The 25966-nt window shown below is 50.2% G+C and overlaps 1 protein-coding gene across 1 annotated transcript in view; it reads right to left on the minus strand.

The window, feature by feature from the left end:
• SLCO3A1 (solute carrier organic anion transporter family member 3A1) overlaps positions 1–23779 on the minus strand; it is a 151351-nt gene extending 127572 nt beyond the window's left edge. The window contains exon 1 of the mRNA XM_004709866.2: positions 23707–23779. Coding sequence (XP_004709923.2) covers positions 23707–23779 — 73 coding nt within the window. The remainder of the gene's footprint in view (positions 1–23706) is intronic.
• Positions 23780–25966: the final 2187 nt, after the last annotated feature.

Genomic DNA, 25966 nt, shown 5'->3' on the forward strand with positions numbered 1-25966 from the left:
GAGTGGGGTGGACTCTGGCAGGAGACCCGAGGGGATGTACTGATAGCTTAGATGCAGGGAGTGAGGGCCAGGTCCTGGCGCTACATTCTACCCTAGGTAGTGAGTTCCTGGAGAGCCAGTGCCCCAAGGTGCCTGGGCGGGGTGGGGTGGGGGGCTGGGCAGGAGCACTGCACGACTGTTCCCCCTCACCCAGAGGAGTCAGCCCCACACTACATGTCCTCAGCCCGCTCCCAGCAGCTCTGTAGCAGGGTCCGGGCACAATGGCTGGCCAGCAGTCAACACATTATCGGCACCTGCTGGGAGCCTAACATAGCCACTAGAAGGCCCTGGAGGCTTCCAGATGGCGAGTGTCCCAGAGGACAAGACAGCAGCACTGAGAAAAGCACAGGGACCCCCAAGTGACATGCAGCAGCAAGAGGCTAACAGGCATGGCCTCAGATGTCTCCATGAGAGATTGGTCAAACCACCTTTCAGCGCCCCAGTCATGGGGCTGTGGAGGGATCGGAAAACCGGGAGCACCCCAGAGACCACCAGGTAGTCTGGGCACCAAGAAGCCTATTGAGGGTGTTCTGAGCATGCTGGCAGCCCCCCGAGTCATGCTTCTCTGTTATGAAAAGGACCCAGAGCAACCTGGGCTCTTGCTTGCTGAGCCAACATCGCTATGCTTGGCTAAACTGCCCCCCCTTCCCTTCCTCCCTCTTCCTCCCTCAACAGCTCAGTGAGTATTCCACGCCGGATGGCTTCCTGAAAGCCCTGAGTATCAGTCATTTCTTGGAGCTTGGCCGCCGCTGCTATTAATGTCTGGGTTGTCAACCCCCCCTGCCTTTGGATTTGTCATGGACTATCAACGAGCTACCTCTTCATTACATGCTGGTAAAGATCAATTTCTGGGGGGCTGATTTGGCTCCACTTGTTTGCTAAATGGAAGAGATCGATGTGTCTGCTCGCATCTCCCACAGCCTCCCTTTGGATGGACGCTGGGGCCTGGGTACTGGTTAGCAGAATCTTTGCCCCAAGGTACTGGGCAAAATTGGCCCCTGTTGCCATGGTGACAGCTGAGCATGGGTAGCTACAGGGCATTGGCAAGAGCTCAGGGGCATCAGGGAGGCATTTGTCCGTCACCTACTCCACCACTAACAGACAGCTGATTGGATCGTGAACAAAGGACTCACCCAAGGTGGACCAATCACATGCCTTCTCCTGGGAATCTGGATTAGAGACACAGAGATGGAGAGTCTTTTAGTAGTTTGGGGACCCCAGGGTAGCTTGAAGCTAGGAGGGAGCAGGGAGCAGGCAGGGAGGCCACTGTGTGGACAGCGGCCTGCAGAACTTGGCCTTGGAGCACTGAATGATAAAAGCATTCCCCTGGCTCCCAGCCTTCTACTTGTGCTTTCACATGGAACGCTGATTCCCACTCTGAGCTGCTGATCAAGCATCCCGCCGGATCCTGCAGCTGAGCCCTGTAAGTACCGTCCTTTTCCTTGCGACCGGACATCCCTAAGATGCCACACCCATCTGGGTTCAAATCTTGGTCTGGGCCTACTCCAGCCGCATTATAGACTCTTTGTGCCTCCGTTTCCCCTCAGGTGAGTGTGTGGATTAAATGAGTCAGTGCATTCAAACAGGCCCCCGCAGTCAGACAGGTCTGCGGAATGAAACCATTGCTCTGAAACTGGCATCCTCAGAGTGGGGCAGGAGGCATGTTGCTACCACCAGGGGCTTTTTTTTTAAAAGGAGTGGTCATGCTATCGACAGCTGAGCACTCAACTGCTAACCAAAAGGCTGGTAGTTCAACCCCACCCAAAGACTGTGGGAGGAAGTCCTAGAGAGATGCTCCCATAATCATCATGGCTAAGAATTAAAACCCTACAGGCAGTTCAGCTCAGTCACAGGGGCAGCCGTGGGTGCAAACAGACTCCAAGGTACTGAATAACAACAACAACAACGAAGGCATTTTTGAGTCCCACATGGAGGCAGGAGTGGCGCTCCTGGCAAGGAGCCCTTGTGGTGCTGTGGGAGAGGCAAGGGGCTGCTATTGCAAGGTCAGCTGTCCTGAGGGACAAAGATGAGGCTGTCTGCGCCCGTATGGATTCACAGTCTGAATAGCCCTATGTAGGGTCACTAGGGTGAGGATGCACCTTGTAGCAGTGGACTTGAACTTCCGTTTGAGTGCTACTGGTGCCTCGTGGCATTACGGGTAGAGGCCAAAGCTGCCGCCTCTATCCTAGGGGGCACAAGCCGGGGCCAGGGACTCCTTCCACCGAGCACAATTCAAACCCTCTGCCATCGAGTTCATTGACTCATGGCAACCCTATCAGACAGAGTAGAACTGCCCTGTAGGTTTCTGGGACTACACACCTTCACAGGAGTGGAAACTCTCCTCTTTCTCCCTTGGGGTGGTTAGTGGTTTCAAACTGCCAGCCTTGCCATTAGTTGCTCAATGCATCATCCTCTACCCGGTATTTCTCACCTGCAGCACCACCTTTGCGGGGTCACCTTCCTCCACCCTCTGTCTGCGCCTGGGCTCTGTTCATGGCAAGCCCTCACCCTCCTTCGGTGGAGAGAGGAGAGTCTCCTGTCCCATGTCAGAAGCTTGGTTAGGACCCTCTCCGCTGGTAAAGGACGAGGGAGCATTCATCCTCTCTCGTCTCATGGAAGCTGAAAGCGTCACACTACTTGCGCCTAGCTTTGACTTGAAAAGAAGTGGGGGATGTTCGGGGGGCTAACAGGAGAACCCCTCTCCTGGCCTCCACTTCTCCCTGCTGGGAGGGTTGGGAAGAACAGCCTGGGTGGTTTCCCTCACCCTAGTTCAGCTGCTGTGGGTGGCTCGTCTTCCCCAGGCCTGTTAGGTTGGCCTATCTTTATCTGGGCCGTCTCAAGATAACCTTGCTGGGCAGAGGAAGAGGAAACACGCACACCTTTACCCACAAGATGCCAACCATGCTGGGGAAGTGACAGAGGGTTTAGAAACAACACGTGATTCTCTTCAGGGTGGCTTGAGCCAGGAGCACCTCCGACTCTTTGCAAGACGGGTCCAGAAAGGAAACAGCCCAGGGGCTGTCCGGGCGAGAGATGCCGGCTTTCTGGGTGAGCAGCCCAATTTCAGAATCCAGCGGCGTGGCACACTTAACTCCCATAGAACCAGCAGGGTCTGAGGGAGGATTCGCGACGTCTGAAGCCCCACGCAACAGCGACAGCTGGGAGTCTGGGGTTAGACAATGGGCTTCTGGGGATGTCTGAGGCAGCTCAAAGACACTTCAGATCTCACCCCGGAATGGGGGGAGGAAAACGACCCTGTGCACGAGCGGTTGACGGAGGCCAACAAGGTGGCCGGACCCAGCACTGGACAAATGGTCAGGCTCCATTGGGGGCAAGTGCTCGACAGTTTCAATCCCAACTCCAGATCCCAGGCTCTGGCCAGCAATGCGAATGCCCCTCCCACCTCCACCCAATGCGATGATGGCACACCTGGCATGTGTGGCCTGCTGCAGCCGGTGGCTGAGGGCCGGAGGCAGAGCGGGGCTGGCAGGGGTGCACACCAGCACTTAGGTGAACTTTAAGTCATGTAAAGGTGGGGCTGTGTGGGAGCAGGTACGTTTTGCCATTTTGGAATAAGGGGGTGAGGGGAGGTGGTGCTAAAGGCATGGGAGTTATTGCCTTTCCTTCCATTTCAACAACAATTCAACTCGCCATCGAGTCTACTCATAGGAGCCCGAGAGGGCAGGGTAGACCAGCCCAGGGGGGATCTGAGACTGTGACTCTTTGGGGCGGTGGAAAGCCTCTTCTTTCTGCCTTGGCACAGCTGGTGGTTTTGAACTGCTGGCTGGCAGACAATCTGTAAGCACTGAGCCATCAGGGGGTTTTCCATTCAGTCTCCTTTAAATGGCTTATACCAATGAGCACCAGGCGCTGATCCGCAGTGTCAATACCGCATGGGTGCATTTCAGAAATGCAAAGTCACACGCTGCAGGCCAGACCTCTCAACCTCACTGCCGTAGAGTCTACTTCAACTTCCGGAACGAGGCATTCTGGGGGTGTACCAGGAATCGGTGGTGGGGCCACTGGCTCCAGGTGACTCTATTTGAGAACTGATTGCCTGACAAAATGGAAGAGACAGGTGACAGGCAATTCAGCACTAAGCTTTTAACACGCACACTGACGCCGGAACTTCTTGATGATGCAAATGTTCCATGCACACACTGCTGAGAGGAAGGCTGGTGGCTTCAGTCCATGCAGATGTGCCTCAGGAGAAAGGTCTGGCGATCTACTTCTGAAAAATCAGCCTTCGATTGGCTTATGGAGCACAGTCCTCCTCTGGCCCTGTGCCCTGGGCAGATCTGTCTGTACAGTCATTGTCTAAAGTACAACAAAAGCTTACCGACGAGATCAAAATATCCCTTTCAATTCTGCCACCCAGAGACAGCATTGGAAATGCACCTTTCAAGAATCTGACGAATCCATGTAATTGGTACGATGCTATTTATGCATTTTAATCTCTCTTTATTCACTAATCGCTGTATTGTGAGACAGTTGACAGTTACAGGAGAAACTGGGGTCATGCCCTTTCTTACCTTTTATTCCCCCGGGGCCCCAGTCCCCAGTGTGGCACACAGGGGTGTGTGAGGAGGTCTGCTGCTGTGCTTAGTTGCAGGCACTGACTGCACTGTGCTTTGGGGGTGTGAAGGCTTTGCCCTTTCACGGGCGGACCTGCAGGCCTCCCTCTCTTCTGAGGTGCAACTGTGTCGCCTCCATTTGCCAGCCATTCAGCTCAGAGTTGAGTTCTCAGTCATTTGTGCTGCTGGGGGACCCCCATACGTCGCACGTTGTTTTGTACTGTGGAGCGAGTGTCCACACACAGGGGCCACATGTGACAGAGCTGCCCTATTGATTTTCCTCCTCAGGGACTTCATGTGAGCAGACCCCACGGTCTTGTTGCCCCTGGGGTGCCTGGAGAGTTTGAACTGCCAACCACGGCCCCATCAGGAGTCTTCATACATTAGCATAGAAAAGATATTTCTGTGAAACAATGACAGAATTTCTATGATTTAGTATTTATGCCAGAGCGGTAATGGGTTGCCTTGCTAACCCCAAGGTCAGCAGTTCAAAACTACCAGCATAATGAGACTTTCTACTCCTGTGAGGATCTACAGTTCCAAAAATCCACGGGGCCAGTTCTGCCTTGCCCTACAGGGTGGTTGTGAGCCAGCATTGACTCGCTGGTAGTGAAGGAGTGACCAAGGACTGGCTAGGTGACTCACACTCCGACGTGGCAGATGGCCTCTGGAACCTCCCAGAGTCTTCCATCACAAATTGCAAAAGTCCCTCCTTGCTCGGAGGAACTCTGGGGAGTCCATCAGACACGACGTGCACACCAGACACTTAAGAGGAACTTAGAATCCACTTAGGAAAATTATACTTGAAAAACGGAAGGGCGAAAGAGCTCTTCCCTCTGTTCCATGAGGACCTGTGTCCGCGCACTGCTCGGCATTGTGAACAACCCCATACAGGAGGCTCCGTTGCGATACCTGGCTGGGCCCAAATGCAGCCCCCACCACCTAGCGACTTCAGCTACTTGGAGGTCTCTCTACCAAATGGACTAGGGTTATCTACTTTGTGAGATGGCTCTGAGGCTTAGGGGACACACATGGACACATACACACACACACACACACACACACACACATCTCTAAGCCGATCTGGCAACCAGCAGTAGCTGAATAAATGCAGTGCAAATCTGCATTATACAAATGCTACATCATGTGATGGAGAAAACAAATGACTAGCGTGAGGGAACAAGGACATTGTTATTTATCACGTTGAGGAGCTGGAAGCCACAAAGGGACCTACAGTAGACGGCGCGCAAATAAATCAACCGCACATCTCTAGGATGGGGCCGGTCTACAGCTATTAAAAACGTTGTTTAAAGACAAAGGAGCGGGATGGCAAAGACCTCATAACATAGTGATTGTGGAATCCAGAAAGATAGAAAATAGGCAAATAGCACAATACCAAGTTTATGGGCTCATCTATGGGTTTGTACATCAAATCTCTGAAAGAAACACATCAATTATACGATAATCTCCGGGTGGTTGAACTGGAAGTGATTTTTATCTCTTCTGTAGACTTTTATGTACTTTAAAACATCTTTCACCATGAGGATGTGCACTTCGGTGGGACAATAAAGCTTATTTGTAAGTTTTAGAAGGGGAAGCTGGATTTGAGTCCAGATCTTCTGGGTGGCTGGGAGCTGGAGGGACGACAGGAAGACAGAGGGTGTGTAGGTCAGGGAGGAGCAGACCCTGCACAGAAGCAGGAGGAACCACAGACAAAACTGGAGACCCATCAGTCTCAGGGCAAATGCAGGCAGTGTGCCAGGGCATCTGCCTGTCTGGGGCTGAAGAACACGCTGCGAGTTGAAAAAGGACTTTTCAGCATGCAGGTTGGGGAGGCAGTTTAGCAAGAAGTTGGAGCACCGGACAGCCCACCCTTGACCTAAGGGTCAATTGTAGAGCCGGTGTTGGTTCTTGGGTAGGGGCTTACCTAAGGAACTGCAGCATTGTTGGCTGGGGTCACATCAGACCCTGGGAGCAGTCATGTCTATAAATGCAGTCCGATGGGGACTTGCCTTCTGGTTAGTTATGGAGGGAAAGGCTTGCAGGAGTTGTATGTGGCTTCTGGTTGTTGGCTCGAAAGAGGGAGAGGGCAGGCCATCCACACCCATAAAAACCCATGATGGGAGATTCTTTTACCTACCCATTTAGCATATAGAACATGCCTGGAGCAGGGGCTCATATGAACAGGATGAGAGATGCGTTCCCCCAAAGGGAGGCACAAGGGTCTAGAGAGTTGGTCTGGGGGGTGGGTATCCTTAGGGAAGGAGAGTGTGACAAAGCAGTAATCACCAAGGAAGAAGGGAGCCAGGGCCTCCCCTTCCAGGGTGGCAAGGAGGAGAGGTGATTTTTGAGAGGTAGGATTGACTTCGGGTCCCTGAGGAGCCACAAAGGCATACCCTGGGCCATGAGGCTGCTAGAGACACAGTGTGGTGATAAAAAGGAGAACCAGAGCTCAAGCTACCATACAAGCAGCAGCTTAAACCAGAGAAAGCTTCCTTTCAGACAGGATGTTAGAATAATAGAATAGAGTGTCTGATGGCGGAGCTTTCCAATCCCATTAGGAGTTACAGACTTGGAAATTCACAGGGGCAGATCCTCAAGAACCTGCTTCTCGCTCATCCCTGAAGTGACCTGGAGCCCGTCCCCGAGTTGAAATTACAACCACCTGCTGGCACACAAGGCAGGGAGGACACTGGGGTATTTACAGGAAGGCATCTACTGAGCTCTTGTCTGTTTTCATGACCTGCGGAGGGAGACAAAAGGGTGTCTTTCACCCCCTGCATAGCTCTTTCCCTCTGGTTTGCCCTGTCGGAATTTTGTGGCTGAAATAGGTCCAATGACTTCCTCTTACCCACTTACCCTGGTAGCTAAGCCTTAGACAGTTTTAGGAGGTTGGCCCTGGCCAAGCCAACTAGTACTGACGAAAAGGCAATGGCAGGCCTCTGACCAATTACCACGACCAAAGGCCAAACACACAGCCCTGAGTTCATGGAACAACCATGGTTGGCACAAAGGTGGTCAAGAAAATCACTGAATTCACACAGATGAGCTTATCCTGCTTAACTTAATTTAGATTTTCTGGCTTGCTGTCAAATTACTTCATGGCCTTCTGGGTCCTCTTTCTAGACTATATCTCTTAAAATCTTCTGACGGTTTCTTATGGTCTAAAAGAGCAAACATAAGCCCATCTCCAGGGTGGATATGACTCCCTGAACCATGACAACAGGGCTTCACTTCTCCTTAACCCATCCCATGCTTGTTGGTTTCTAAATGAGCCAGGCCCTTTCCCGTGTCTACGTCTGTCCCTTCAGCACCACGATTCCCTCTGCATGGAATGACTGCCTTCTTCCTTTATTTAACGGGTGAACTCCCATCCATCCCTCAAAACTCTGTTGAAGGAGTTCCCTTTCAGCGAAACCATCTCTGACCTTCAACTCCGCCTACCACCAGGGTGCGGTCAGTGCGGTCAGTGGCCTGTCCTTGTGCGATCAGTGGCCTGTCCTTGTGCGTTTTCTGAGAGCACAGACTGCCTGCGACTCCTCTGTGTCAGGAAGTGACTCCCGCATCTCCCTGCACCGCGCACAGGGCCTGCCACTAGCCCATAGGGGTCTTGGAGGTGGGAGCATAAGTAAAGGCTGCCTGGTGGCCCCCGGACTCATGTCGACCCCACGCACAGAGAGATACGCTCTTTGTCATCCGGAGGGTTTCAGAGGCTGGCGTTTGGGAAGTGGATCATCACGCTTTCTCCCCTAGTTCATCTCAATCTGGAAGCTCCACCGAGACTCGTGCAGCACCACAGCCATGCTTGGGGCTCCAGTGACAGACAGGTGGTGACTGTACTCGAGGTCCAGGAGGCCAGAATCCTACCACTGAACCACTGCACCAGACTGCCTCCAAGACCTCACCTGGCCCCCCAACATGGTCCTCGCGAGACCGTTTTCTAGGTACCATACCAAGCCATCATAGCTCATCCCTAAGTTACCCTCCGATTCTGTCTGCAACAGCCAACCTCTTTCCACTTTTAAAATTAATTTTAGAATCAGCTGGTTTGCGGCGGTGTGGGTTTTACCCTGTCTGCCTGGCACGTTGTCGACGCCGTGGGAATTTTAGATGTTAGTACAGAGAGGAGGACAGGGGCTGCTGCAGGAGGGACGCCAGCAGCTCAGCTGAGAGGGGACCCAGCATGGAGAAATTGTCTGGCAGAGCGAGGAAGGGAAAGCCCCAAAGGGCATGCGTCCGGTCACATGGGGCCCCTTCAAGAGCTTAGGCCTTGTCCCGGCTCCCTCCCACTCTCTCTAGAAGGGATGTTTAGACCTGCTGTCCAGTTTGAAGCCAAACCCTGTGGCCATGAAATGGAATAAATACTCTGCCTACTCCTGCCAGCCAACCCGCCAATGAAGTGGTTGGGATGTGCTCAGTACCACTCAGCTACCCATCTACAGGAGGCGGGCTTCCTAAGAGGTGAGCATACAATATGGAAATGCCAGTCATGTAACTTCCTTGCTGATTTGCTTTAACTTCTGAATCTCTCTTTGTCCTTAAGGCAAGTCAGCTCCTTGGGTCTCTGTGGCTCCGATTGGAACCTAAGGTAGGTGTGGGAAAGGCACGAGATACATGGTAGATTCCTTCAGATTCTGTAACTCCCCAATTCTAATTATCCCTTAACCCAAACCAAGCCAGATGCTGGGGAGCAGATTGCAACTCATGGACAGCCAGTGTGCTCCAGAGCAGAGCCGGGCTCCATTGGGTTTTCAGAGCGGTGACCTTCTAGCTGGAACACCAGACCTTTGTTCTGAGGCACCTCTGCATAGGGTTGGAACATCAACCTTTCTGTTAGTAGCTAAGCATTGCCTGGGGAATCCACCTAGGGATGGATATCTTTATATAGGAATGTGGCACAGTAAGCAGAGGCTGGTTGGTTTTTGTTTTACACACACACACACACACACACACACACACACACGCACACAATGAAATCTGGCTGCCTCCACCTACATATCAAAAGCCCGTACCAGGAAGACTGTTGTAGCTCCTTCCAGGAGCCCCAGATAAGTATAATCTCCCATTGCTTTTCCTCTTGGAATTCCTAATATACAAGCTAATCACCACCCGTTGCCAGTCAATTCTAACTCATAACAACCCTACAGGCCAGCGTAGAATTACTCCATAGCATACAAAAAGGCGGTACAACTTGTATTCTGCTGCACGTTAGCTGTCTTCCTAAGAAATCTACTCATTTCGATGTTGTTTGATTCATGCATCAACATTTGACCTCCCAGAAACAGGCTTCCAGACCACTGGGCAGGCCATTGTTTCTCAGACTTACTTGTGTGTCTCCTCTCCTTCCCTGCCATGTGTGCCAACATGAATGGCCTCTGTGAACACCTGCTGGTCAAGGGGTGACGGTACACGTGGAAACAACGAGCTGCTGCACCGCTTAGGAAATGTAAGTACACTTCTTGTCCAGGGCTGCTGTCAGGGAAGAGATTGGCATGTGTGTGCATTGCAATCCTCTGTCGCTTAGACCATTTCTAACACTCCTCGCAGTCAATTTAATGCTCTCAGCAACCCTGTGAGACAAGCATTGCCAGAGAGGAGGCAGAATGTCCGAGGCCAACTGGAGAAGAGTCTCAACATCCACCTTAATGTTGCTGCTCATCAAAAGTGTGGGCACTCTGACCTCACATCGGATCAGATCAACGGAAATACCTAGAGGTGGATGTGGAAGCAGAAGTCCACAGCGGTAGAATGCAAACAGTTCCCCAGATATCTGAGTCCCAGAGTTAAAGGGCAGAACATAAAAGCGGGCTAATTCCTACTCTGTTCTCTTTAGGAGCCACTGGCTTGTCCAATCAGGTCCTTTCAGCCCACTGCCATCAAGGCAGTTCTGACTCATAGTAATCCTAAATCAGACGTTCAAGGCTATCCATCTTTACAGGACAAGATAGCCTCAGAGTTCTCCCTTGTAATGGCTAGTAGGTTTGAACCACCAACCTCTCAAGTAGCAGTCCCAAGAGTGCTAATTCCACTAACCTCCTGAGATGTCTCGTTAAGGCACAAGCAATGGCAGAGGCTGGTGGTATTGCTTGAGTACACTCCACTTCCTCTTTAGACTGAACTGCATGGGCAGCACACCAAGCGGGTTCTTGGGAGGGGAGGGCACCTGCCTCACATGGGGCAAGGCTCTCACTATTCCTTATTCTGACTCAAATACCCACTCCTGGCCAGGATCTCAAGAAGGAGGCTTCTCAGTGGGAAGACCCTCCAGTGACTGTGGTGAAGGGAGCTAAAGGGCTCATTTCCTTCACGGGGAACTTGAGGAAGATATGCCCTGGCTCTCATTTTACCCTGAAATAGCTCCAGGTAGGATAGATTCAAATGCTGTTTACCTAGCAATGGGATAAGCTAGAGTAGACCTGGCCCATAGGATTTCCAAGGCTGTCATCCTTATGGGAGCAGACTGGCAGGCCTTCTCTTCTGTTGGGTGACCAGTGGACTTGAAACTGTCCGAAGCCAAGTAATTAACCACGGCTCCACCAAGCCTCCTTGAGGGGAAAATGTCCATTCAAAGTCAAGATCACAGTGCACCAGCTTGGGCTGATGGCCAACCTCTGGGCACCTGGAAGGAAGCTGAAGTGGTCCAAGAACAGACTTTTCTGTTTGCCTTCACGTGGCGCTAGTGGCTTTTGGTACTCCCATCCTTCGCTTCCTTGAAAAGATTGAAGTGTATGGAGGTAACTGGTATCATTGAAGGCTGGGGTCAAAGTTCCATGCCTGGGTTTTCATAAGGATCAGCCTGATCCCAATGCATTTTCTCCCCGCAAGACCACTTTTGTTGTTGTTGTTGTTCAGAGAAGATGAAGACTGGCCTCTCACGTTTGTAGAGGGCTTTATGGTTTACCAAGTATTTTTAGACACATTTTATATTTCCCGCTGGCCAACCAAAGAGCTTGTTCACACTGGGATCGTTATTTTCATCTCAGCAATGAAGCCTCGGGGCTGGAGAGATAGGCTGCAGACACCCAGGTCGTCCAGACCTGGTAAAGAGGCCGCCCTGAGCAAGGGGCTGCCCTCTCGGGGGCACTCTGTTATTCTGTGTCTGACTCTTGCTGAGCTCCACAGGTGGCACTGAGAGCAGAGGAAGCCTCGAGGTCCCATGCCAGCACGTGTGATGCCAACCATTCTCTTCATTATATGGGGTGTTGGTGGAACAGTGGCCGTGACTAAGAATGGGCCATAATGCCATTAGAAAAAAGGCACAGGAAATGATTTTGAAGTCAAAATCATGCAGGCATAACCGCGTCTGGAGTTGTAAAAGTAAAATCAATCACGACAAGAGCTTCTGGGGAAGGAGACCTCCCGGCATGAGTGTCCAAGAAGCCTGCTAATGTCCTAGCAACTCAATGAATTGCGAGAACAAGACGGCGTACGCAGAGGACCATTGAGAGGCCTTGGAGTGTGTCTTTCAGGAGACTGTGCAGTCAGGCTGACAGAGAGCATCAGAATAAATACGAACAAAGGGAAGGCAGGCTTCGGGGAACTCAAAATGGGTGCGACAGGCATTTAAAGATAACTTTAGGAATTTGAATGATGCCAGGGGCGGGCAAGAGGTGGTACTGGTTGGTAAACAGAACCCAGGAGACAAGGGTGGGGTTTGCCAGTTGAGAAGCTGACCCCCTGCCTCTGGACAAATGGCTTCACCATGCATTCAGATGTGAGTTGAAAGAAGAGGTGAGTGGATCAGAAATCTGGATTGCACAGCTAGTCCAAGCCTGACTCAGAATTGATCCAGTTCTGTTTGGCTCCAATGGCCATCCTCTAGCCACAAGCCCAGAGGGTGAGGCGGCTAAACCAGGCTAGGGCAAGGTCCTCAAACTACTTCTCTATCTTCCAAACGGAGTCCACGTTGGGGAGCCAAGAAATGATGTGCCCTAAGCCCTTGTTGGCTTTAAGGAGGATGAGGGTTTATTAGCAGAACCACTGCATAGCAAACTCTTCCCTGGGGTCAGATTACCCAAGAGACCAGGCAAGCACGTGTGCCATTGCTCACTACAGATTAGTAAGTAAGCACAAGCAAGGCTCTTCTTACCTTGCTTACTGAGTACGCTGTCCTTGCTCAGCCCCCTCATTTGATATTCTAGGAAGCATTTATAGTCAAATAGATGGTTCCAGCCAAACAAAACGGGCTCTCGCTCCTGCTGCGCACGGAAATGTTCTCAAAGGTTACCATGCGTAATTAGCACTCTTTCATTCTACGCTTGAAAATTCTTTTTATACTGCTATTATGTCTCCACTGAGTCATCTCTTTGAAAAAGTTCCACGTGGTTCACGCCTGTAATTTTTTTTCCTCCCTCATTGAAACTTCCATCAACAGCCTTCGTCTTGTTTGCCCCTCTGGCCTCTGGCCTTCTTGTGGGGGCCTGGCACAACTCATTAAAGCCCAGGCCGATACCGAGAAATCATGCCTTTTGAAAGGCATAGCAGACGCCGACAACACGCACAAAATGCCCTTCTTTCCAGGTCCCCCACGGGGAGGGCTGAGCCCAGCTCAGAGAAGATGCCAAGCAGTTGGGTTGCACCTGGTAGTGTGACTACTCGTGCATTTAGGCCAATCGGTTACTCAGTCATTTTCATCATTAATAAAGTGGGTACAAACTCTGTAGGTTGGTATCTGCTTGCCAAGAATTAGACAGCTGTGACCACGATGGCTCTGGTTTTCGCAGGAGCCCCTGGATGCCCCAACGTGCCAGGACCAAGGAGCACCCATGAGGGGGGTGGGGCACGGTGGAGCTCTGCCCTCAGGAGACCTAGGCTCTAATGCACACTCTGTAAAGGTGGGTGTTACTCAATGAACAGTGCTTAACCCTCGGAGGGTCTCTGCTTCCTTCTCTGGAGCACCAAGGGCAGGGGGAGATGACTTCAAAGATGTAGAGTCCAGATTAACAATTTCCCAAGTCACTCATTGTGCTTTGGAGGAGCAGGAGCTATGGTCAAATTCTCCAGAGATACGGCAAGGTGTCCCTGGTTCAAGCTCCAGGAATAATGCTACTTGCTGGCATGTTTGATTTTCGTTTTTCGTAGGTAGGAAGCTGCGTGTCAGAGCAGACCTGCGCCCCGTAGGATTTTCAATGGCTGGTGCTTTGGAAGGAGACTGTCAGCCAGGCCTTTCTTCCAAAGCACCTCTGGGTAAGCTGGAAGGTTCACACTTTTGGTCAGCAGGCAACGGCGTTAATCCCTTTGCACTAAGAAGCGGAATCAACTGGACAGCCGCTGATACTGGGAAGCTCAGGGGGAGTGGGTACTGTTCTCTTGACTGGCTCTGCCATCACACGGGCAGGCAGGACTGCACCAATCACCTTGCCACCCTCTGCCACCTTCACCTCCTGTACTTCCCCACCACAGGCGTCTGCTGCAGGCTGACCAGAAGATGAGGGATCGTCTACTGTGGGTTCCTGGGACGAAGTTTTGTATTGGCCATGGTCTCTTCCTGTGGTATTTATTCAAGGAAAGCATCTGTCCATAAATCTCAAGCCCACAGATTGGAAGGGAGTGGACAATTCAACTGGGTCCAACATGTAGCTTTGGAAATCCAGCCAACCCCTAGGGGGCATTTTTGGCATCAAACAGAAAGAATCACCGGGCGGATGTCAGGAAATCATTCCAGGGAGCATCGGTAAAGCACATTCTGCTCTGCCGGTGGGGCCTGGGCAGCCAGGGACCAAGACAAATGTCCAGCTCCTTGGGGATCACAGAAAACGCCTTGATTAGCGCAATCACACCTCAAAGAGTGTGTGATTAAGACTACAGGACTGAGATTTGTAAGCATTCTGAGGTCACTGGCCTGTGGTCTTGCCAGGTCACAGACTTTTCACTGAGCCAAAGAAGTATCTGAATGAGTCACAGATTGTCTACCTGCAATAACAGGAGACTGAAGAGTTCTATTAAACTGCATGAAGGAAGATGAGCAGGCCTCCGCTGGACCAGAGGTGCAGCTCCTCAGGTGTGGATGCTAATTGCCTTTCTTTTAAACAAAACCCCACAGAAGGCATCCATCGGTACAGCGTCAGTCCAAACACATATAAGGGGGCTTCCAAAGGCTCATGGGAAAATTATATTTCCATTCCTTTTTGTTCTCCAGGGACTTTTTGAAGCTCCCTTGTACATGTGCTTGGGGAAAAAGGACTGGGAAATATGAAACAGACAAAAGCATACCTTCTCCCCCTGATTGTTGGGAAATGGGGGATTCTTATTATCTGCCTTAGGAGCCTGGTGGCTTAGCTGGTCACACATCGGGCTGGTAACTGCAAGCCCAGTAGTTTGAAACCATCAACCACTCCCGTGAGCAAGATGGCGCTTTCTACTCCCATACTCTGTTACAGTCTCGGGAACCCACAGGGCGGTTCTGCTGTGCCCTGGGGGTCACTCTGAGTCAGGGCAAGGCCGTTTTGTTGTGCTTTATTTTACTTTCCTGCTGAGACTTTGTGGGGTTGCACATTTTCTACGTGCAGCACAAGTTCCTTTATGAGAAGACATAAACATAGTTTTAATGTAAACAAAGGTCTGCATGGGTCTTTACCACAGCAATGGCTACAGTGGAGGTGGAAGATGCAAAGCGGGAGGCTTGTATTTGGACACCCCCCAAGCCAAGAAATATGCCCTTCTTTGAATCCAAGGAGGTCTCCGGGTTGCTCTCAGCTACTAACCCCAAGTCTGGCTGTTTGAACGCACCCAGCAGGACACTGAAGGAAAGGCCTGGTGACAATCTGCATCCATGCAGTGTACAGCCATGAACATCTGATGGAGCTCAGCGGGACTCAGTTACACCAGGATCACTATGAGCCAGAGGCAACTCCGTGGTAGCAGGTCTGGTTTCAGTATAATGTGGAATCTCTAGGTGGTGTGCAAACCCGTGCTTGGTTACTAACCAGAAGGTCAAAGGCTCGAGTTCCTCCAGAATCATCTCAGAAGAAAGATCTGGTGATCTGCATCCGAGAAACCAACCCTCAGAGACTTTAGGGAGCACAGTTCTACTCTGGCACTCTTGGGATGGCCATGGGTTGGGGCTGACTTGACAGCAACTGGTTTGGGCCCAAAACAAATGTCCCTAGTGATCAGCGTGAAGAGGCCTGTGTTAATCTGGGTCCTTTAGAGAAACAAATCCACAGAAACTCACGTATGAGAGAGAGTTTTCTATAAAGGTTAAGTGCACATCAAGAAAACATCCCAACCCAGTGCTGCCCAAGCTCACAAGTCCAACATTAACCCATATGTCCAACTAATCCACAAAGTCCTCCTCCATCTCACAAAACAGATGCAATGACACCGACTGCAGGAGGAAAGCCGAGTCAGTGAATGTGTAAGCATCTCAGCACTGGCAGGGGTTTCCACACGGCTGCTCCAGCAGCCAGGGTTGGATTGGGGTAGGTCCATGTGGCTTCTCCTCAGGGATGTCTCACAGGAAGTGAGCCTTGCCAGCTGAAGCAGGGAACTGGCTAAGGCAGTTGCACCCTGGTGCGACCATCATAAAACAAGAGACCTGAGAACTAGAAAGGCGAGGCTCACCGAACCATTTATCCCTCCACTCTTCAATTAACCCCACATGTGTTTATTAGCCAGGTTGGCACAATAAACTAACTACCCCAGGGCCTTACTGCTCTCTGCAGGAATGCACCTGACCACGAAGGACCAACAACCCCTGGAAGCTGTACCTACAAGCCTCAATTTGAAATCCACGGGCCGGAAGCGAGTGCATTTCCCTTCTCCCCGCTAGGGTCAAGCTGACAAGCAGAGACAATAGGCTGTAGAGATTTTTCAAATGAACATTCTCCTCCTGAAGAATGCCAGCCAGAGATTATAGCATAACTTTCCCAGAAGAGATTCCATTTACTGCCTCTTCTTTAAGAAACTTCTTGGCAACAGGATGTAATTTAATTAAAGTATTTAGTTAAACCCATGCCCTCTGGGACCCGAAGGAAACAGAGTATTTATTTTTCGAAGAAACTGGCAGTTTTCTGGGTTGTTTGTCCATGGGTTGGACTTTTTATGATGTACACACACACACACACACACACACACACACACACACACACCCCTCCTGAAACAAGAAGTAGACATCTTTTAATTGATATCCCTGCAACAAGCAAAATGCTCATATTCCCAGAGCCTACAAGAAAATTCTTGGGGATGCCAAACTTCTGGCATTTTCTACTTGGTTTCTGAAAGTGCTGAAAAAGGCCAAATTACAGCATCTTCTCCATGAAAATTAGAAGCAGTGACTTCACTGTGGAAGAAAATCCATTGTTGGCTTTGTTGTTCTTGTTTCTCCATTTAATTGTTCTAGGCAGCAATCTTTGGATTGTGTATTTGAGCTCCAATATCCCAATATCCTTCTCTCTGGGCTAGAACATGTCCCAGTATTGAAGGCTAACATTTCCACCCGCCTTTTCCCTCTTTCATGAAGAGGAACATGTTGCCAGGGTCTAGAACATGGCCAGGTGCTATAAATCTGCTGCACAAAACTTCTCTAGAGTTCTGAAGGGCAAGGATGTTTCTGTGAGGACTAAGGTGCCCCTGACCCAAGCCATGGTATTCTCCATCACATCATCCACATTCAAAGTTGGATACTGAATAAGGAAGACTAGAAAAATAGATGCACTTGAGTGGTGCTGCTGGAGAAGAATAGTGAAAGAATCACGGGCTTCTAGAACAACAAAGAGATCCGTATCAGAAGAAGTAAGGCCAGAGTGCTCCGCAGAGGCGAGGATGGCAAGATTTCTTCTTACATACTTTGGGCATCATGTTAGGAGAGACCAGTCCCTGGAGAAGGACATCATGTTTGGTAAAGTGGGGGGCAGTGAAAAAGAGGAGGGCCCTGGACTAGAGGGACTGACACTGTGGCTGCACCCATGGGTTCAGGAACAGAGACAACGGTGAGGGTGGCGCAGGACATCCTTTCATAGTACTGTGCATCGGGACACGACGGATGGGAGCCGACTTGAGAGCACTAATAACATGGACCACAAATTCACCGCCATGGAGCCAATTCTGAAAGGCACCTAGGCCTTCGACAAACACATATTAAGAGAATCATACATCTGTTGCGTGGAGCCTAACAAAGATGGTCCCCTGAAAGCTCAGGCAGAGATTAGGGAGGGCAGGGTTAGGGAGGGCAGGCTGAGGTCCACTGACAGCACTGTGGTGCTAAGAGCAATCAAGAGGGCCGGGTCTGGCCCAAATGACTCACACCCTCACCTGTGGGGACTGAAGGAATTTCATAGAGCCTCTAAAATCTTCATGTGTCCTTAAAATGCAGATGCTCCCTATGGAGGGCTCTACAGCTTCATTTCCTCCGTGGTACTTGAAGGCAGGCTGGCAGTACACAGCACTGCAACAGTGAATCAGCAAACTGGACTGGTCATCTGTTCACTCTTAAATCTTGGCAGACCTTTTAGGGAAGACTATCAAAAGGGATGTGCGCGTACGGAGCAATGACCTAAGGTTTCGATGAGGACTCAACCTTGTCCATGTCTTTTGCACACACTCAACTCTTAAACCTACCCCATACGCATCTGGTTGCTTACCTAGGTTAAAAAACAAACACACTAAACCACCAAGATGAAGAAATGGACATGCCTCATTAAGCACCTTGCTGTGCCAGGTGAGAATATTTTCCACAGCCCTGTGCACTGTGCACTCTCTGCTCCTCCTGCTTGTGATGAACTCACTGGCAGAGGTGTGTCATTCATGTTTTCATGGAGGTCATTCATAAAAACATTGAATAGGGCAGAGCAGACGAAAGGATCCTGGGTACCCTAGGCCGGAACTCATTCTAGTCCAGTGTTGAGCCCCTACTGCATCACTGCCATTGACTCAAGTCTGACTCATCTCAACCGTATAGGACTTGTGGAAATGCCCTTCTGGGTTTTGGAGGCAGTCACTATTTACGGGAGAGGAGACTCTCATCTTTCTCCCTTGGAGGGGACTGGTCTTGAACTGCCGGCCTTGTGGGTGGCAAGCAACTTAACATCTAATGATACACTACACCACCATGGGTCCCTGTGATAATGCAAATTGTGCTGTCATCTTCACTCCCTAGAGGCAGCATGCCCTGTGGTCAAGAGCCCCGAGGAAGAAATCCACCCCGCCACCACTGGCTGCGTGACCTTGGCATACTTATTCAATCTTTCTGAGTTTCAAGCTGCTCATAAATTAGGAAGAATCGTGATAGCATGTTTCTGAGAAGGACTATCAGAAACAAGGCCTGTAGAGGTACTAGCCAACTTCTAACCCACAACTGATCCTCCATAAGGGGAAGCAATGTGTCACATATCTCCAGGAAATCACATCTTGGGCACTTCCTTGACGTAACAGTAACCTGATCAAAATTGTGATGCACTTATTTGGCTTTGCTTATTTTTAGGGAGCTCACGGCTACTCCCAATAATGTTTTATCAAAGCTCACCACCTGTTTATCGGTCACCTTCGCCTAGTGGTAGGGGATGTTGTCTATCTGTCTCTCTCTTGAGCTTTCAGAAACCGCATTTCCCAGCTTACTAAGAACTACCCTGTTTGTATAAAGACGTCACCTCCTTTTCCTCATGCCTCGTGATTGTGGGGGCCGAGAGTAGTTTTATTTTCTTTTACTATACAGAACTAGGTGGTGGATCAGAAACTTCCTCTCTCGAAGTTCTCTTAAGGCGCTGGAAAGCAGACGCGGACAGCCCTCAGGGCCCCTGACTGTGTTATTAATTACTGTGGACTCCGGTTGCCTGGTCAACCTGTCAGCCCCACTTGTTCCAGGCAAGGCTTTCTTTTCTAAGCAGTAGGAAAATGTGAAATGAAATATGACCCAAGTAGCTAGACTTCCTCTCTGCCATCTGTTAGACAAAAGGAACATTTCTGTGCACTCTGTGAGAAACTTCTGAGCCTCACAAGTGGAAGAGCCATCAAGGCGACTGTGAAACAAATCTCAATGCTATAGGATCCCAACTCGATGACATTCTGTTAAAGGCAGAAATCCCCAAACCCAAACCAATCTCCCTGCCACCGAGTCAATGCCAACTCGTAGTAACTGCACAGGGCAGGGTAGAACTGCCCCTGTGGGTTTCTGAGATTACAAGTATTCATGGGAGTGGGAAGCCCCACCTTTCAAGATGAAAAGAGACTCCCAGGTGATGAAGGAGGCATGAACAGGGAGCACACAGGGCCTGCCGGCAGTGACACTCTCCTGAATGATGCTGTAAAGGGGACGTGTGACCTTATCCATTTGCCAAAACCCAGGGGACATATAATATAAAGAGTGAGCTGTAATGTAAACTACAGACTTTAAGAGTGTGGCCCTATGGGCTCACCCACCAGGGCACGCACACACACTAATGCCAAATGTTCATTGGCGTCAACTGTGGGTATGCTGGGGGAAGAGGAGATGGCAGGGGAACTTTCAGCCCAATTTGTCTGCAAACCTACAACTGCTCTACAAAACAGATTAGATTCACGAATCATTAATGAGAGAAAATAGACCACAATGGCCAGCAAACTTTCCCACCTGTTCCACAGATCAGAAAACCAGGCCTTTGGTTTCTGTCTGAAATCTGGGCCCACCGACTGATGAAAGGTGGCAACACCAGGCTGTTCTGCTTGGGTTTCCTAATGCCGTCACGGGGTAGAGAAACGGCCCCCACGTTCTCTGACTATTGGAGGACACTGGCGTGCACATGTGTGGGTTAAAGAACGGCAGCTACGTCTCCCGGCTGGACACGGGGGCGGTGTTTTCTGGCCCACACTGAGCTGGAGAAGAAGAACCAGGTGATGGGTGGCGATGGAAGGATTGAGATAAGTAAGCGGCCGGTGCCAATCCAGATCAGCCCAGTCCATAAAACGCCTTCATGAGGTCATTAGTAGCTCATAAAATCTGCTAAGTAATGTGAAATCCTGGACACCACTCCTTTGGAGTTCTGTGCTGATAAAACACCCCTGGGAAAGATTAGCTCTCACTCTGTGATAATTCATAGCCATCCAGCGCAGTAGACGGAGCCACTCACAGGTTTCTGACAAGCCTGCCTGCCTTTGCAGAGAAGAGAGGCTCGTGGCACGGTAGGTTAGCGTGAGGCTGTGACAGGAGACAGCTGTGGAGAGGGTCAAGGAAGGAAGAAAATTGACTGTGACCTTCAGTGGGGCCCCTTTTTCTTCCCTTGCCTCTTCACTCACCAGGAGACAGACGGAAAGCCCACAGCCCGTGGTGGCCAGCCCTGGTCTGTTTGCGAGCAGTGGTAGTAGTGTTGCTGCCGTTGGCAACTAGCCATCCTAGTTCTTCCATGTCCCCAAGTGTCCCCCACAACCACCCAAGATAGAATCGCCTTCAGCCCTAAAATTGAATCAAAGGCTTCGAGAGGGGCTGGCTTGGCTTGCCTTTGAGCCTCTATCTTTAAGTGCTTCACGAATTCAAAAGAGAAATCTCTCAAACATTCAAAGCATGCACATACACACATACAGCATCAACCAATACGCTACTGCTGTTGGTAATCAATGCTTTCAAGTCAATCCCAGCTTATCACTGCGACCCTATATGACAGATTAGACTCTTCATAGAACGAGACCGCCAGGTCTTCTTCCCATGGAGTTGCTTGGTAGGTTCAAACCGCCAACCTGGCAGTTGTAGGGAAGGCCCTAATCAATCTGAATAAAATCCTGATGAGAGGGGGCAGCAGAGACACCTAGAGGCAACACCACCCTGTCAGGATACAGACATAGATGGGAGATGGGTCTGTGAAGACCGAGGCATAGATGGAGTTATGCGGTCACGAGCCAAGGAACACTGCAGGCTACCGGAAGCCAGAAATGACAGGGGAGACTCTTCTTCCGGAGCCTTTGGAGCGAGAACAGCCCTGCTGATGTGCCCTGGCGCAGACTCCTCGTCTTTAGAAGCAGGAGACAATAAACGCATCGCCTCAGCAGACACCGAGCTTTCAGGGGCTTTGTCATGGCAGCACTAGGAAAAGAAGGCACCTATTGGCTCAAAGAAGCAGAGCTAGCCTCTCCCGTCCTGTGCACGTTTTTCATGTACCAATTAGAACAAAATAAGCTTATAGCAAAGCTTGTTGTGCCTGTGTGTCTGCAGGTCTGGCTGTGTCCCGGGAGAGAGAGCGTGCATCTAAGGGAAAGGAGGTGAGCAAATATTTGCCAGATGAATACATAAATAAAGAATAAATCTATTACAGCATTACATCTCTCATGGGTATTTTCGAATAAGGCAAAGATAATGCCATTTGAGAAACCCAGACCTCTACTGCAAGGGCAAGAGTGGTTTCTTCCAACCCAGGAACTGCCCATTAGGCCGAGGCTGTTGATTTAACTTCTTGGTTTTATTAGTCTCCAGTGACAGACATTCTCCCTGATGTCACTGCTTAGTCTTCTCAAGATAAGGCTCAGCGGGTCCTGCTGACACGGTTTGAAACATGTTGAGACCCTAACAGGAGGACATGACTTACTGTGGTTTCCCCAAATAGACAATCAGGCTGGCCCATATACTGCATTTAAGTCAGCAAGGAATGTAAATATACAGGCTTTTGAGATGGTGAGGGGGAGACACTTTAACTATCCAGCTCCCTTTGTTAGGAGCCTGAGTTGATGCAGTGGTTGTGTGCTGGGCTGTGACCTTATGGTTGACAGTTCAAACATATCAGCAGCTCCTCAGGAGAAAGACTGGGATTTCTACTTCTCTAAACAGTTTCGGTCTCAAAAACCCACAGGGGGTCACTATGAGGCAGTGGTGATTCCTTGGCAGTGAGCTTGGCTTTGGATTTTGCTAAGATTGAGTTCTTTCCATGCCAGGGTTGTCTTGCTATCGAATGGTATAAACATTTGTCTCCCCTAAAAGGCAACGGAGATTTTCCAAGCTTTGGTGCAAACGAAGATTTCCTGCATCACTGCTGCATCCTGGAGGTGGCTCTAGCCCCACGGCAATCCGACGTACTGGCTTTTGCTTCTTGCCACCCCTAGTCGGTGAGGCTCTGATGACAAATCCACTTGGGCCTTTGCTTTCTGAAAGTCAGGGCTTCCTTGGAATAGGTAGGGTGGAATGGGAGAAAGGGACTGTGAACACCCTGATGCTTGCTCCCTCGGGTTCCCTCCAAGGGCCCTTTGGTTTCTCCATGCCCTTAGTACCTGCAACCCCAAGAGCCATCCTTGGAGGGGAAACTCAGAGAGTCTCCATCAGCGTTTCCCAAAGTGGGTGGTAATCCACCCCAGGGCGGGCACTGGAACCACCCCGGGGGACTGCAAAAGCAGAGATTTTTATTTTATCCAGATGATGGGCTATATAGAACAAAATAAAAAATAATAGATTTATGGGCATTTCCTTCACATATCGTATAATTTAATCATTCAATCACATTTAGAAGAGTGGTGCCATCAGCACCACAATCAAGTTCAGGACATTTTCTTCTCCTATTCATTGTTAAAAAAAACCCCAAACCAAAAATCCCCACCCCAAACTCCAACTCATTGCCATCTTGTCAATTCCGATACGCAGCAGCCCGGCAGGACAGAGTAGAACTGCCCCTCTGGGTTTCTGAGGTTCTCGCTCTGTGTGGGAGTAGAAAGCCTGTCTTTCCTCCACAGAGCTGCTGCTGGTTTTGAACTGTTAATCTTGGAGTTAGTTCAAATTGCCCCCACCCCCACCCCATGTGCACTTTATCTTTTTTTATTTTGGGAAATGTCTAATTCATAACAATGTACCTTCTGGATACCCTTAGCTAGATTCACCAACTGCTAACACCTTGTCAAACCACCCGAAGAGAGGCCTAACTAAGAAAATCAGCCTTAATTCCAGGACATCAACCAACACGCAGTCCACGTTTGCTTTCCTCTGATGTCTCAGATCCCGGAAATAGTCATGCTTCCTGTATTCTCTCCTTCCACCCAGAAAAGCCTCTGTTCTGCCTGACGCCGAGGCAAGCCTCCAGGCCAGCTGTCCTGTGGCCCACATTCCAGAGCCCTCCCACTGTTTTCTCAGGACTGGGTTCAGGCCCAACCTTCCTGGCATGGGCACCTTAGCATGCTTCTGCCTCTCCTCCAGAACTGCAGCATGGCCCACGGGCCACACTCTCCATGCTGGCAAACAGGCCCACACAGTCAAAGGACGACACGCTTCCTTGGGACACAGCCATGCCCGCGTGCCTAAGGCTGCTTTAGGTTGTAATGGCAGAGTCGAGTAACTGCGACCAAGATGTCTGGGCTCTCAGAAGGAAAATATTTACCCCGTGGACCTTTACAGAGGGGGCGGGTTGTGGGGTGGGGATTTGCTGATGTCTCTTCTTGCCCGTGGCACCAGCAGTACCCAACAACGAGTTCACTATTCTAGGCGTCCTGGGGGTGCCGTTGATGAAGCATCTGGCTGCTAACAGAAAGGCCACCCGTTTGAAACCACCAGCTGCTCCATGGGATAAAGAGGAAGCTTTCTATTCCCATAAGATTTAGTCACAGACAGAGGATCCCTTCAGGACCAGTGGTGAGAGTGGTGATACCTGGAGGGTGGAGGGAAGGTGGGGTACAAAGGGGGAACTGATTACAAGGATCTACATATAACAGAAAAGTGGGTGAAGGGAGACATCAGACAGCGTAGATATGTCAAAATAATAATAATTTATAAATTATCAAGGGTTCATAAGGGAGTGGGGAGTGGGGAGGGAGGGGGCAAAATGAGGAGCCGAGCTCAAGGGTTCAAGTAGAAAGCAAATGTTTTGAGAGTGATGATGGCAACAAATGTACAAATGTGCTTGACACAGTGGATGGATGTATGGATTGTGATAAGAAGTGTACGAGCCCCCAATAAAATGATAAAAAATAAGATTTAGTCGCAGAAACCCACAAGGCAATTTCCCCCTGTCCTGAAGGGTTCCTGTGAGTCAGCATCAACTCCAGCATTAAGAGTGAACAATTAGATATCACGGAACAGCAACTGTCTTATTCCCCTGATTGGAAATCAACAAATCAGACCGAGTCCATCAGTGTGCTTAAAAGTCCTGAAGGGCACACTTATGCGGCATGGCTGGCATTTGGTCACGAGCCTGCCCTCGAATTGTGTCCTCTCAAACCACAATCTAACTCCTGGCTCCTGTGAAGGTTGACTGTGTGTGATCTTTGAAGCTGTTGTAAATTAACATGCGGTCCCCGTGGAGTTGAGTGGGTCCTAACATCACCTGAGTGGTGTCCTTTGCAAAGAGGAGAAGAGCCGCCGCCGAGAAGCAGTGGATGGTGTGAGCATGGAGTCACCCTGCACCTGTAAGTCAAGAGATGCCTGAGACCCCGGAAGCTGGGAGACACAAATGCAAATCTTCCCATGGCGGGGTTCTCAACCTGTGGGTCGCGACCCTTTTGGGGGGTCAAACAACCTTTTCACAGGGGTTGCCCAGTTCATTACAGTAGCAAATCACAGTTATGAAGTAGCAACAAAAATAATTTTATGGTTGGGGGTCACCACCACATGAGGAACTGTATGAAAGGGTCCCGGCATGAAGACAGTTGAGAACCCCTGCATGACCCTGCTGACACACGGGTCGGAGGCTATGAGCCTTCAAAACCGAAGTGTCTGAGCGGGTCGTGTGCTTCAGCACAAACCCAGAGGGTCTGTGGTTCAAACCTACCCAGATGGGCCTCCAGATACGATGCAGGGAAAGGTCACTATTTCCCAGACTGGCGTTTTGGCCACACATGTTTGAACTCCATGTTGTCAAGAGGAAACGGATGGAGCCCTGGAGACCTAATGATCTGCTTTTGAAATGCCACAGCTTTGGGAATCCTGTGGATCAGTTGTTCTACTCTGCACACAAGGAGTTGAATCCACTCAACGGCAACTACCGACCTCCCCGAGTCCTCCTTCCACGGTGCAGATAGATACTGTGTTCCGATGTTGAAATCAAGCTTGGGAGTCAGCGCTTACTTCGAGGCCCCTGAGAGGAAAGACTGACACCCTACTCCTGAGCAATCCGTCATTGAAGAGTCTGTGGAGTACAGTGTGATGGCCACTCCGGGGGCCACCTGAGCTGCAGTCCCTCAGAAGGGAGAGAGTGTCCTCCCGGGCTCTGAGACCATTCCTAGCTCACGCACAGGGTTTTGTTACAGCCTTTCATTCTCACACATCTATTCTTCACTTATGCACACAACAGTGTAGGTCAGAGCGGGAGCCTGGGACGTATTGACAGTGAAAGGCTGTCAGGTAGAGCAGAGGACAAACAGACAAGAATTCTTTCCATGTGCCTCAAGGTCATCTTGACCAGATCCAGAGGTTCCACGATTCTGATCGGAATTCTTAAACATGCCTGATGATGAATTTTCACAGTTTAAGAAACATTATG

This window comes from Echinops telfairi, unplaced genomic scaffold (genome assembly GCF_000313985.2).
Source record: "Echinops telfairi isolate 266 unplaced genomic scaffold, ASM31398v2 ScPeMD7_7409;HRSCAF=8447, whole genome shotgun sequence".
Classification (NCBI taxonomy): domain Eukaryota; kingdom Metazoa; phylum Chordata; class Mammalia; order Afrosoricida; family Tenrecidae; genus Echinops; species Echinops telfairi.